Source organism: Papaver somniferum, chromosome 4, assembly GCF_003573695.1.
Source record: "Papaver somniferum cultivar HN1 chromosome 4, ASM357369v1, whole genome shotgun sequence".
Taxonomy (NCBI): domain Eukaryota; kingdom Viridiplantae; phylum Streptophyta; class Magnoliopsida; order Ranunculales; family Papaveraceae; genus Papaver; species Papaver somniferum.
Genome location: NC_039361.1, coordinates 132,875,835 through 132,891,088, shown reverse-complemented (window position 1 = coordinate 132,891,088; position 15,254 = coordinate 132,875,835). Strand labels below are relative to the sequence as shown.

Below are 15,254 nucleotides of genomic sequence, written 5' to 3'. Positions count from 1 at the left end.
TACTCTTCCGGCTAAGCTATGAAGCTTACTTGGCACATAGTCTGCATATGCACCTTCAACCGACTACCCCTCCCTATATATGTCTTAATGGAATTTCAACAAGTATGTTTTAAGGACCAAAATGACATGCTTGCTTCACTGTTCATTCGCAATGATTGCGTACAATGATTGCACATAATGATTGCGCAACATTCGTTTTGCCAGCCCTCTCTGGCCTGATGCACAATGATTACACACCACTCGTTCTGCCGTATTGCACAATGATTATGCAATATTCTCTAGGCCAGCCCGCTCTAGCCTGATGCACAATGATTGTGTGATATTAGTTCTAAGCCAATAGTCTTCATAATGCGCAATGATTACGCTACAAGCTCAAGGCCACCTACCCAATTGGGCTAATGCATCATGATGATGCAACATTGTCCCTTGGCCAAATGCCAAACATAATGCGCTATTTTGGCGAGGTATTGGCCTTAAACCAATCTACCGCGTACCACGCAACAGAAACTTTAGATGAAGCTTCATCTCAGGCCATGGCGTATTTTTTAGCATGCGCCATGCTAAAAACACATGGTGTTACAAAGGCAACTTTAAGGGATCCTATTTACAGACTTTAGACACAACCAAAAATCGAAAAGAAATTAGGTTTTCCTTTTTTCTTTCTCTTCTCCGTTCTCCCTCAGCTTCTTTCTATTGAAACAAAGATTTAATGGATGAATTCAGCATGTAGTTGTACTGATTCATCAACAGGTTAGTTCTTTCTTTGTACTGATAATTTCATGAATCAATATAATCAAAAATCAAGTTTCTATAGATTAAATCTGAGGATTGAGTTTAAATTTGATTTCAAATTTACTGACCCTAATAGTTCTGTTATACGAAAAATTAATGGAGGTTTCATCATGTATTCGTACTGATACCATCAAGATGGAGGAATTTATCATGTATTCATGCTTTAGGGTTTGAATCTAACGGGTAAAAAAAATTGGGTTTTACAAATACAAAATTTTTGGGTTTAATATTGGATACATTTATGATACCATGGAAGTGTTTGAAGAAATGCTTATTCGACTTTCTTAATTACACTTTCATAATTATCAATTTGAAAGAAGTTGTAAATTTGATGTTCCAAAACATTTTTTTTAATTGTCTTTAAACTTTTAACCTAACAGGGGTATAATTCATTAAAAAGCAAGTTAACTATGTAGTACTTGCAACATTAAGGAATAATACTGTCAATTACCTACCGGTGCTTGGTTGAATGGTCGTGCATTTTGAATGAATAAATTTTTGTCCTTAGAGTTAGATACATGAAGTGGTATTGGTTCCAAGGAAACATGTATTCTTGCATTCGGTACCCATTTCGACTTTTCATGGTTACTGAAGTTAGGGCATAAAATGGTTTGTGTGCACGAGGTGACCGAATAATGAAATGTGGGTCCAGATTGTCCTGTGATTAGTGGCATTTTTAGCCTTTTTTTTACAGTTAAATTTGGTATTGTGTTGAACATGATTTTACACATATTGCGTTATTTATAACTTCAATTCTTAGTTGGTAATAAGATCATTCCCAGGTTCTGAGAATGGTAGAGGAGAAAAAGAGAGATTGTTATTGTTTAGTGCAAGTGCAAGTACAACGATCTTCTTAATTGGAATATCTTGATGCCTAATTGGAGTGTCGTGAACACACCAGTCAACTCCAGTCGAGTTTAAGGTAATGGTGGTTACTAATTTCTAATTCAAAACTTGCAAGATTTATATACTTATTTGTACAGATGAGGCATGTTTTTCTACAGACACATGAACACCATGCTTAATATGAAATGCCAATTCCTCCATTGATGTAAATACTTTCATTAGTAGTCTATAGCTAGAATTGTACAGAACAAAGAAAGAACACCATGCTTGTTGTTAAAGCTTCCATTAATTAGAACAGAACAAAGAAAGAAGACTAACCCTGCCAGTGAAAAAAAAGTTGGTGTTGGTTGAGGATTTTTCCCGAACATTGCATGAGCATTTCATCGGTGAGCCTGTGCATACCAAGTTGTCTTATAAAGCTCTCCAACTCCCTGCAAAATTCAAGTATAATGGAAACTCGTAACTCCTAGTCCTACTAGAACACACGAACACTCATCCATCTCCTCCCACCGTCAACAAAACCAACGGTAAATATTTACTTCTTCCACTGGTTTTAGGATTGAAAGTACTCTACCCAAATTTTGTAAGTAAGCTAACTTTCATCTGCTAACGGTTTAGTTTGGTTGCACAAAGTAGCTGTTACTTTGTCATTATTTATTTTGAGTTCTGTTGAACAGAGACAAATCAGTATATGATGTGAAAAGGGTTCATTGCTACTTGGTATTGGTAATGGTAGTGAAGAGATGTTGAGTATTTGAGACGATTGGGAGATGGGTTTTGTTTGAATTCATATAGCCAAGATAAAAACAGTTTGGCTCTATTTTGGTTTGAAAATGTTCAGCTGAAAATTAGTTATGGTTAGCTTCGTCATTTGTTGCCTCTTCCTCTCAATAATAACAAATTGTAAAAATTTAAGAAACGGCTAATGAATGCCCGTTTTTCATTTAACAAAACAGCCAACCGTTGTCCGTTCCATAATAACGGACAGTCACTACTCCATTTTTTAGTCTAGAACGGTTAATGGCTCTTCGTTTTTCACTTTTTGAGAACGGCTAATTATTGTCCGTCTTCGGAGTCTTCCCGCAGGATTCTCAGAGACCAGGGAAAGCTAGCGGGAAGAGGGGGTTTAGAGTTTAGACGACGTTTTTTTGCTCCAAAAAGAGCTTGGGCATCTCCATAAGACCCAGTCTTATAAGAAAAGACTCGAACCTAGCATCTTGTATGTCTTAGACACTTGTTCAATAGAAGTTGCATATTTACAACTTATATCATAATTGGTTTTTACTATTTTTCAAATGAATTCATTTTTGGATATTCGAGAACGAAGAACGAGAAATATTCAGTACGGAGTACGAACCATACATTCGATCCAACAACTATTGGAATTTCACCTTCTTTTTTTTTTATCAGAGAACAACGGAAATTAAACCCGTAACTTATATCGTGGGAGTTTAACCCCTGGCCGACTGGGCTAATTTCCTGGCCAACTTTCATGTGATGTTATCGTAATTAAATGGCTACATGTTTTAAGTTTTGCTTAGCATATATTCGTTCTTGATAGTAATATGGAAACGGGAAAAATCTCTCATTTTTATTTATTGTTGTTACGAAGTTTTTGAGAAAAAAATATTTAACCTTATAAAAGTGCTTGTAATCAGTTCGCACAGAACCCTTTCAAACTCAGGATCGGCTCTGGGGGTACCGAATTATATGGGCAGTACCAGTCTAACTGTTTTTTTTTATACTAAAAGAGATTCATTCATTAATGGGAAATGAGATTACAAGAATCATTCTTGACCAGAGTGATAACATCATCTGGAAAATTGTCTGAAAAAGAAAAATTTGCTGCTTGCAGTCCAGCTTTTTTGGCTAGTTCATGAGCTGCATTATTACCTAGTCTGTTTATAGACTTACAAAACCAAAGTTTACTACTTCTAAATTTATTTTTAACTTCTAGAATTAAATTTTGATTGAACCAGTGAACTTGTAGTTCATCTTCAGAGATAGATTTTACTACATTTTCACAGTCCATTTCGAAAACAACTTTAGCAAATTCCAAATCCTCAATCCATTCCACAGCTAATTCCAGTGCCTTGCATTCAAAATACTCCGGCCCATATTCCTCATCCACTCCCTCTTCACACCATATACCTTTCGCACCTAAACATGTACCTGCAAAATTTCTCAGAATTAGACCTACACTTCCTTGTTTTATTTGTGAAACATAAGAACCATCAATATTTATTTTCACAAAGTCCTTGTTTGGAGGTCTCCAATTCTTAATCTGCAAATTATAAGTAGAAGAGAATTGATGCTGAACATTTAGATGAGAACATTGGTTAAGTAACCAATTGATTTTAGCCAAAGTAACCTGCAAATGTGGTTTTTTATCTTGAAAATTAGCAGAGCACCTGTCTTTCCAGATGTACCAAAGAATACACATAAATCTGCATATCAAATTTTCATTACTCAAGCAAGGAGCAAAAACATTACTAACTTCAGAGTGAAACCAGCCCATAATCCATTTTTCACAGTTAGCATGAGAATGTCTAATAGCATCTATATTAATATTCATGGAAAACCAGATGGCTTTACTATAATTGCATTCCATAAAAATGTGATTTATGGTTTCCTCACTGTTTCTGCAGAAGCTACATTGAGTTTCTATACCCTGTTTATACCTAGCAATTCTAGTTTTCACAGGAACTATTTGCTTTAGACATTTCCAGATAAAAATTTGAACTCTATGTGGAACTTTGAATTTCCACAAATTTTTCCAGACTTCAGAAGGTATAGAGGTACCTGCAACAATTGTATTAACATTAGTAGTACAGATAGTGTTGTAGGCATTCTTAACAGTGAACTTACCTTTTCTATCTGGTATCCATATCATTTTATCAGTGCCAGAGTTAGGAATTCTCATACTGAGAATAATATTAGCACAGTCTTGAGAAAAAAAGAGTATTAACAGTGTTAATATCCCATGTTCTGGAACCAGGTTGGAATAAATCGCAGACATGAGTAAAGTTATTAAAGATAGTAGATCCAACTACAGGAACATGAGGGCTATTCAAACCACTAACCCAACAATCTATCCAAATATTGATTTTAGTACCACATCTCACTAACCACCTAGTGTGCTGCTGAACTACTTCAAGGCCTGAGTAAATGCTTCTCCAAAGCCAAGAAGTCTCATCTTTAAGTTTATCTACATGAAGAATACTACAATTTCTAGAGTGTTTAGACCTGAGAATTTGGTAACAAAGAGAAGAACCATCATTACAGGCATTCCAAGCAATTTTAGTCAGTAAAGCAGTATTAAGATGTTCTAGATTCCTAAATCCAAGGCCTCCCAGAGCCTTTGGAATCTGTAATCTATCCCAACAAATAAAGTAAATGCCTCTATGACTACCATCTTTACCCCACCAGAACTGTCTTTGAATGGTGTCTAGTTTAGCTATGGTGTTTTTAGGGACTCTAAAAACACTCATTTGATGAGTAGGTAAAGCATTTAGAACATGTTTGACCATAGTAGATATAGCAGCATAATTCATATTTTTGCCTTTCCAAGGAATAAGCCTAGCATTAAAACTCTAAATTAGAGGTTTAAAAGCTTTTGATTTATCTCTGCCTATCAGAAGAGTAACACCTAGATATTTGTCATTTTCCTGCATTTCAATCATACCAAGAGCACTAGTAAGATCATGTTTAGCAGCAGGACTCATATTTTTACTAAAATAGACACTAAACTTATTTAAGTTCAATAACTGACCTGAGATGTTACCAAACTGGTTGAGTGTATTAAGAATACCTGTGGCATTGTGTCTATCAGCTTTAGTAAAAATGAGAATGTCATCTGCAAAAAGAAGATGAGTAATTGCAGGGGCATTTCTAGCAGCTTTGACACCATAAATAACATGATTAGTGGTAGCATTGACAAGGAGTCTAGATAAATAGTCCATGACTATTATAAAGAGATAGGGGGATAAAGGATCCCCCTGTCTTAGACCTCTAGTAGGACTATGATCACTAGTGGGAGAACCATTGAAAATGATAGAGATTTCTGTTGTAGAAATACATTGTTCAATGTACTTACAGAATTTCTCAGGAAAACCAAGTTTTTTGAGCATTCCTAAAATAAAAGGCCATTCTAACCTATCAAAAGCTTTGGGTAAATCCAATTTCATAGCCATACTACCAGTGTGACCTTCTTTATGTTGCATTGTATGAATCATTTCATGAGCAATGATTATATTATCTTGTATAGCTCTACCTGGGACAAAAGCTGATTGAAAAGGTGAGATAATCTTTTTTAGATAAGGTTTTATTCTATTTGCAAGGATTTTATAGATAGTATTGCATAAGCCTATAGGTCTAAAATCAGCAGGATAATTGGCCTTATCAGTTTTAGGAATCAAATAAAGGTAATTCTTATTAAACTCCCTAGGCATGTAACCATAAATAAAGAAACTCTGAACAGCCTGAACTATATCATTACCAACAATGTCCCAATTAACATGGTAGAAACCAGCTTGAAAGCCATCTGGGCCTGGGGAACACCAATAGGCCATATCTTTCACTATTTGAAACATCATCAACAGTTGGAATTCTGGTAAAAAACTCAGATAACTCATTAGTAATGACAGTGGGAATAATATCAAAAACCTCATCATGTATTTGATTTATAACAGAGCAACTAACTGAGCTAAAGTGAGAAATAAGGATGTTAGCAATATCCTCTCTATTATCATACCAAGTACCATGAACATCATATAAGCAATCAATGTTTTTCCTAAACATTCTTCTATTAGATAGAGTGTGAAAATATCTAGAATTATTATCCATATCAACTATGAATTTATCTCCAGATTTTTGCTTATAGAATTCAGTTTTAATATCAAACCACATTTCTAGTTGCTTATTGGTATCACTAAGACAGTTATGCTGAGTAATAGAGACTGGTTCATTCTGAAGTCTAAGGAGTTGATCCTGAAGAGCATTAATATTACTATCAATATCACCAAAGTCAATCTTATTCCAATAAGAAAGCCTTTTTCTAGTAGAGATATGTTTTTCAATCAATATATGACCAGGAGAACCTCTAGTATTAGTATGCCAAGCAATTTTCAGTTGATTTTTAAAGCCAGCATGTTTAAGCCACATAGCAGAGAATTTAAAAGGTCTTCATAGATTTTCAGTGGTTTTATCAGTTTGTAGCATTACAGGACAGTGATCATACCCAGCTTGAATAAGATGATACAATCTAGCATTGGGGAAATCAGAACACCACTGTTGATTACCCAAGGCCATGTAAATTCTAGAAGTTCTAATTCCAGTGCCAATTGATAGACACATTTTTGTGTCTAATTTGATCTCAATACTATATATTGTTGGCACTCGATTTTGTACTAATTTTGTTATTTTATGTATTTGTAGGTATTTTTTGGAAATAAACATTTTTGGAAAATTCTGCTCGAAAAGTTGATTTTGTCACCCGGAGGACAAGTGTTATTCGGACTCTCGCTTTTGGATAAGGGGTAACCTAATTACTAAGGGGCACCCCCAGGTCACCCCAAGGCAGCTGCTATTCGCACCCAAGTTCTGGTTAGGGGGAGGACATCTTCTTCCCAAATTCAAAAAAACAAAATTGGCGGGAAAAAATTGTTATCAACTGGCAGATTTAGGGTTGGAAGTTTGGACGGGATTAAAGGAGATTCAATGGCCCAAATTAAATGGGTTTGTTCCTAGGGCCTAGATAGAGCTGGTATGGGTGTTGGATTCGGTCAAAATTGGTTAGATAACCGGTGGTAATCAAATCAGGGAAAATATTCTAAAATAAGAAAAATATTCTATTCTTGGAATTCTTGGATGGAAGAGACGTGCATGGGTTGATTTTATTGGCTGGAAACAATCCATAAAGCTCAAGGATGACGCGTGAGAAGAGATAAAACATGGAACAATCCGTAACAAATCAGAGAATTAAAGAAAAAAATATCGGGAATATTTTCATTCACTGCCGAGTAATGGGAAGATTTTTTGGATTAATGGAGGAGATTCAATGGTTCAATTACGTATAAATATGTTCCTAATGTGCTACAGAGAGGCTGTCGAGAGTTGGGAGTCGAAAGGAGGGCCAGAGGAGCAGAAATCAGAGTTTTCAGAACTCTGTTGCTGCTGCTGCTGCTGCCCGTGAAGAACAAGGAATCGGCCACGGTTCCTTCATCCATTTGCAACTGTTTCTTCAACTGCTCTGCAACGTTTATCTTCATCGCAACAGTTTCTTCATCATATTTTGCAACAGAGAAGTAAACCACAGCATTTAATTTTCCGTCACCTTTTGTTTCTCTGTAACAGTCCAACATCGTCTTCGCAACAGGAACTGCTGTTGCGATTTCTCTGTTGCATTGTTTACTCAATTGTAATCAACTTTGGAGCAATAATAAAACATTTTGAGATTATGATTAATATGAGGAGCTAAACCCAACATTGGGACGACGGAGGGAGTCTATTTTCGTCATTGTGGTAAATTTAATTTATTCTTTTTATGACTTTTGCACTGATTAAAAATTGAAAAATGATTTTAATTAATTAGTTATCATTTTATTTGATGCGGCATGCTTGCTTCAATGTTTGATGTCCCATGCTTACGATTTATAACTAATATTCTGAGAATCTATTTTGGCAAAATAAGAGTCCATATATTTATGTTTTGAGCAGTAATTGTTAAGAATAAATAAAATATACCACATGCATGAAGAATTGTCCAAGTCCTTAGTCCCAATACCTCTCGAACATCTTGTGACAAATTTGTACATATATTTTCGTTTTAAAATCTATTCAAGTCCGAGCAACGAACTTTTACTACCACTTTCAAAACTATAACAAAATGGCGCCGCCGACGCGGACTTGTATATAGATTGATTTATTTTTTTTAGGTTTATTATTATTTTATTTTTTAGAATTGTTTGTTCCCTTTTACGTTTCTTTTTGTCTTTATTTTGCAGGTTCAAAGTGAAAACTAAGGACTTGGAGAGGAAAAATCTTAAAGCGAAAAGCGAAAAGAGAAGAAAAAAAGGACAATTTTAGGATTTAATTTTTAATTTTTTTTTTTAGAGTGTGTGAGGAAAACTGTAATTTTTTTTCTTTCTTTATTTATTTGGACTTTGGACTGGACTCTTGGACTTTGTTATTATTTTTTTTTAACCCTACGGAAGGGTATTATTATTAAAAAAAAAAATTATATAAACTGTGTGCAGGGAAGGACGACGATTACTATATCGTCTCGGCCCCTCGGGTTCGTACACGGCATAGGAGTCGTGGCCCGAGTCGACGACAACGGTTCATCGCCCGTCTGGTACGGGAGGTAAGTCCAATCGAAACACCCGCGAATCTTCTGCAAGCGGGTTACTGTCTGCCTTAAGGTGATAATTGTTTGAGGACGAACCGGACTGTCTTTATTTTCCTAGTAAAGGGCAAGGCCTGGCCTAAAAAGATAAGGGTTCGGATTTCATCACCGTTCCCTTCTTGCCCGCCTTAGGAAAACGAAACCTAACGCGAACCCAAGCTTAAAATTTGGAATAGAACGAGACCGATAGGGTAACGAGCTTAATAGGAAACTCGTTCGAAAAATATTGGTTGCTCTTTAAGCACACTCCAAAGTTCATGATGGTTTCTGTGGGTTGAATGCGTGACTGCGCCGCCTTGTGATAGCGGTGAGGCCTTGGGTATCAAAGCTCCACTGAGCTTCCCTCGCCTCAATTCAACTTACTTTGACTCGGATTGATTCCAGAGGGGTTTGCTCAAATTGCAACGAATTCCCTTTCGAAAGATAGAAGCTGGTCTAGAAACAATCTAAGTGGAGCCATCATGCTTTTTGTTTGCTAGAAATCTTTAGGTTTGCTTTGGTGGAGTCGAGTCGGCCTTGTTTGTGATTGTATAGAATCCCTCTGTAGTTTATATTTCTTCGGTGATGAATCCTTTTGAGGAGACGCCACCTGCGATGACGTTGCGAGAATATATGTCTAGAAATTCTCGTTATCAAGAGACGTCTTCGGAAATGACTCTTGGTGAATATATGCGTGGGCAGCGATATATGGATACTCCAACTTTTATTGAGGAATCACCTCTAACGATCTATGAGAAATATTATAAACATAGACCATGTAGTTTGGAACAAAGATTGAGAATTCTTGAATTTCAAAAATTGTATCATGATGATGAGGATAGTGATGATGAAGAATCTGAAATATGTGGGAATAGTGATCAGGAATTTGTTACCCCAGTTGAGCCTTATAATGATTATATTATTTCTGGTTCAGATCCTAATAATTTTAAAAATTATTCACCTATTCAAAAGGACGAGGATTTGACTAGAGATACCCCGTTTCAGACGATGTAGTATGTCCTGTTTACGAAACCGATGATGGTTTAGAGGAACCAGTTTATCTTGAGATCGAGTCAAACGATTTAGAAACAATAGTCTTAGATGAACTCGTAGAGATTAGCGAGGATGAACCTGACTTAGAAAAATCAATTGCCGACCTAGAAATTAGGGAGGTTATGACCAGTCTATCTAGAGACGCCAAAAACTCTAAGTTTGGGGGTGAGTATCATTCTCCATGTGCTTTAACTCTTAGTAAGGTCCCTCACTTGGGACTTGACATCAATGCCTCAACCATCTTACAAGATTATCTTCATAATCGTTTTCCAGAACCTAATGATATCCAACAAGAGTCTCAAATGTTAGAAACCCATCCTCTGGTTGATGTGGTTAACCCAGGCAATAATACCAAGATTGATTTTGTTTTCCCACCAAATAGTTTTCTTCCAACTGTGGGAACGTTATATTCAAATGTGTCGAATATTAAGTTGTGAGACTAAACCTGAATGCCTTAGGAAATTAGAATCGATACATTTGCTTAAGAATGACCAATTCTCACTGTGGTCAATTTGTAAGTCATATCTGATTGACTTAGAGGATCCGCAATTATTTAGGTTATTACTTTGTGATTCCAAGTTCTTATTTGAGTTTTTCCAGACTCTAGGACCTAATAATTTGGATCCAACCTATGAAGAAACGCAGCCAATGAAAATATTCTATTTAGACCCTTTCATAGAACCTGAACCTGAACCGCATTAGCGATAGTTTTAGGAAACTAGGTAAGGGCATGCTTCTTGTCATTTCTTGGTTCACTGTAGTTTCCTTGGTCAGCTCTTTTTGGTTTTGAAGACCCACAGTTATTCGGCTACTTTTATACGGTTCGAGTTGACTAAACCTTTCCTACGTCTGGCTGAAGACTTTAAACTTAGCACTTCTTGGGAGGTAACCCAATATTCTTGCGACATGGTAATATCCTTCCTTATCTCTTTTGCTTCAAGTGGTAACAATTTCTCCTTGTTCATGCTTTTAGTTTCATCTTTAGAACATTGAGGACAATGTTAGATTTAAGTTTGGGGGTATGGGAGAAACTTTTTAGTTGCATAAATAAACTCCAGAGCCTAGAAATTTATGCGTATTAAGGATAGCACTAACCAATCTAAGTGGATGGAAACATTTTTGTTTTAGGAGTTGAGGAACCAATCTGACTAGATGGAAACATCTATAGAGTCTATTCATAAAAGCACAGAGCTCAGGTGTTAGAAATAACATGATAGTTTCGCCATATCTTGTCGAGTCCTTTTCACTTTCTATTTTTAGTTTTCTTTTGTTTCAAGTGATTTGGTGGGGCACACGATTCAAGTTGTTACCTTTGCTAGGGTGAAATAGAGTGACTGAGTTACCTTTTCAAAAAAAAAAAAAAAAAAAAAAAAAAAAAAAAGACCGGACCAGTTAGACCAATCGGAATAAGTATTAACACTTGGATAGCAATATGCGTGTGTTCTCCCTGTTTCCGTCGCCTAAGCAAGCGTGGAATGCAGGACCCGTGGGAACTATCGTGTAATCTGCTGACAAGAAGCATGCACTTGGATCCAAAAGATCTATTCATGCCGTTAAGTTAAAAAAAAAAAAAAATGGTTATTGTTATGTGTAGTCAACTGCTGGTTCCCTTGTATTTGCCAGTTTGTTGATCTAGATTTAAGTTATTGACCACTGGTTCCCTTGTATATGCCAGTGTGTTAATATTAGTCAGACCGGTATCTCAGTCATTTAGGTTAGGTTCACCTTGGCAGAGGCCTTCAGACAGATATGGGAAACACCGTTCACTTTTCAACCATCTACATTTTTCTTTTTCCATCTTCTTAATCTTTTCATGTGATTAGTCTGACTCCGAGTATGATGTCCATCGTGAAACTATCTTAGTAGAGCTCTGTCACTTATATGAATTTTAGTATGCTTGAGTGCAAACTCGTGTACAGCAATTGGAATTTCGCATCAGGGTTCTTCCTCTTAAGTCAATAATTGTATGCCAACCAAGGAGGTTCTTTAGTGCTTTCCAAGGTTCTGCGTAGATAGCTGGGGTCTGGAGTATTGGTTTTTGTGGGTACACCTCTGATAAACCCACCCGAGATTAACTCGGTCACTTTTCAAGATAAATTTTGCTCGAGGACTAGCAAATAATAAGTTTGGGGGTATTTGATAGACACATTTTTGTGTCTAATTTGATCTCAATACTATATTTGTTGGCACTCGATTTTGTACTAATTTTGTTATTTTATGTATTGTAGGTATTTTTTGGAAATAAACATTTTTGGAAAATTCTGCTCGAAAAGTTGATTTTGTCACCCGGAGGACAAGTGTTATTCGGACTCTCTCTTTTGGATAAGGGGTAACCTAATTACTAAGGGGCACCCCCAGGTCACCCCAAGGCAGCTGCTATTCGCACCCAAGTTCTGGTTAGGGGGAGGACATCTTCTTCCCAAATTCAAAAAAACAAAATTGGCGGGAAAAAATTGTTATCAACTGGCAGATTTAGGGTTGGAAGTTTGGACGGGATTAAAGGAGATTCAATGGCCCAAATTAAATGGGTTTGTTCCTAGGGCCTAGATAGAGCTGGTATGGGTGTTGGATTCGGTCAAAATTGGTTAGATAACCGGTGGTAATCAAATCAGGGAAGATATTCTAAAATAAGAAAAATATTCTATTCTTGGAATTCTTGGATGGAAGAGACGTGCATGGGTTGATTTTATTGGCTGGAAACAATCCATAAAGCTCAAGGATGACGCGTGAGAAGAGATAAAATGGAACAATCCGTAACAAATCAGAGAATTAAAGAAAAAAATATCGGGAATATTTTCATTCACTGCCGAGTAATGGGAAGATTTTTTGGATTAATGGAGGAGATTCAATGGTTCAATTACGTATAAATATGTTCCTAATGTGCTACAGAGAGGCTGTCGAGAGTTGGGAGTCGAAAGGAGGGCCAGAGGAGCAGAAATCAGAGTTTTCAGAACTCTGTTGCTGCTGCTGCTGCTGCCCGTGAAGAACAAGGAATCGGCCACGGTTCCTTCATCCATTTGCAACTGTTTCTTCAACTGCTCTGCAACGTTTATCTTCATCGCAACAGTTTCTTCATCATATTTTGCAACAGAGAAGTAAACCACAGCATTTAATTTTCCGTCACCTTTTGTTTCTCTGTAACAGTCCAACATCGTCTTCGCAACAGGAACTGCTGTTGCGATTTCTCTGTTGCATTGTTTACTCAATTGTAATCAACTTTGGAGCAATAATAAAACATTTTGAGATTATGATTAATATGAGGAGCTAAACCCAACATTGGGACGACGGAGGGAGTCTATTTTCGTCATTGTGGTAAATTTAATTTATTCTTTTTATGACTTTTGCACTGATTAAAAATTGAAAAATGATTTTAATTAATTAGTTATCATTTTATTTGATGCGGCATGCTTGCTTAAATGTTTGATGTCCCATGCTTACGATTTATAACTAATATTCTGAGAATCTATTTTGGCAAAATAAGAGTCCATATATTTATGTTTTGAGCAGTAATTGTTAAGAATAAATAAAATATACCACATGCATGAAGAATTGTCCAAGTCCTTAGTCCCAATGCCTCTCGAACATCTTGTGACAAATTTGTACATATATTTTCGTTTTAAAATCTATTCAAGTCCGAGCAACGAACTTTTACTTACCTCTTGAAAAATACTATAACACCAATCTTATTACTAGACCAAGTAAAATCTCTACCAATATAACCTAAATCCATTAGACCACAATCATTTATTTTTTGTTGAACAAATTTATCATCTTGAGAGACTGAAGTACTGTAATCCAAAGTATGAAGGTGAACATTAAGGTCTCCAATTACAATCCAAGGTTGCATAATGTTATCACTAATACTAGACATGACATCCCATTGTATTTTCTTAATTTCAGAGTAGGTAGATCCATACATGAAAGAAATTAAGACATTTTTATTTGCAGGATGTAAACTAGCAAGGACATTAATGATATTGTTAGATTTGTCATGGACAGAACATTGAAAACCTTCTTTCCATAACAAGAGGAGACCATCGACAAGTCCTATTATGTCTATGCAATCATAATTAGTAAACTTTAAAGATTTAGCAAAGTCAATCATTCTATTTGTATCCATTTTTGTTTCAGTTAAGAACAAAATATCAGATGATTGCTTTTTGATTAAAACATACAGTTGGTTTTTTGTAAATTTCTTGCCTAAACCTTGAACATTCCAACATAAAATCCTCATTTTGAGAAAGAAATAAATAAAATTGCTAGAAAGATTAAAATAAATAAGGGTTGTTTTGAATACTTGAGAAGAATCTCCGACACAATCATTCATGGGAGAAGAATTTGTTGCGGTTGAATTATCCGATTCCATCATATAGATGTGTTGATGGTCCATATTAATAGTATTATGTCCTTGCATAACTGCATGTGCCTGAACATGAATGTTGTGGGGATTCATAGATGGCTCCACATTAAGAGTAGAATTTCTCATCCTTTTGACATTTCTTGAATCTTCAATATTTCCTTCATCCACTTGTTCTTCTTCCATATAATTAGTTGAAGTACTTCCTTTCTTCTCTTTATTAGCTTCACTATCTTCCTTGAGTAGAGCTTCATACTCAGCAGCAGTAAGTGAGTCCAATTAAAGTAAGTGAGAGGTGTACTCACACTTTTCATCATCATGGTCAATAATAAAACATTTTGGACAGATATTCTTTGGTTGCAGCTCCCAGTGATATCTGATCCATACATCTTCTACATTTACAGTCTTCCACCAACCACCTCTATATAGAGACTTGTTCAAATCCATTTCAATCCTCGCTTTAACAGTGGTTCCTACACGAGGTATGCAGTTCCTTGGCTTAGTAGATATCTTTTTACCAATAAAACTGATTGCTTCATCAATGACAACAACAGTCATATGCTCAAGCTTTAGGTATTTGAACTGCAATGTGAAAATTTGTTTATCAAAAGTATAATCACTCAGAGGAATATGATTGTAATACTTCTGAATATGAAAAAGAACTCCATCAATTAGCCAAGGACCATCTGCGATGACTTCATCTCTCTCAGCATCATTGTTCAACCTGATCAGAAGCAGATTGTGACCCATAACCCTGATTTCCTTGTTAGGGTATTTTCCCCTTAAAGAATTAAGTTCCACTCTTATAACTCTCATCTTCAT

At 36.0% G+C, this 15,254-nt stretch overlaps 1 protein-coding gene and 1 long non-coding RNA gene across 2 annotated transcripts; one reads left to right on the top strand and one right to left on the bottom strand.

The window, feature by feature from the left end:
• The first annotated feature begins 599 nt into the window (after positions 1–599).
• Positions 600–1,848, top strand: LOC113274274. The gene is made up of 2 exons (XR_003322919.1): positions 600–750; positions 1,575–1,848. It is a non-coding gene; the product is annotated as an uncharacterized LOC113274274 (long non-coding RNA).
• A 3,383-nt stretch (positions 1,849–5,231) lies between these two features.
• Positions 5,232–15,254, bottom strand: LOC113273150. Its single transcript, XM_026522913.1, has 4 exons — positions 14,738–15,254; positions 13,732–14,680; positions 6,399–6,820; positions 5,232–6,247 (listed from the first exon to the last, which is right to left on the bottom strand). Exons 1-4 carry the CDS (start codon positions 15,252–15,254, stop codon positions 5,232–5,234), a joined length of 2,904 nt encoding a protein of 967 aa, XP_026378698.1.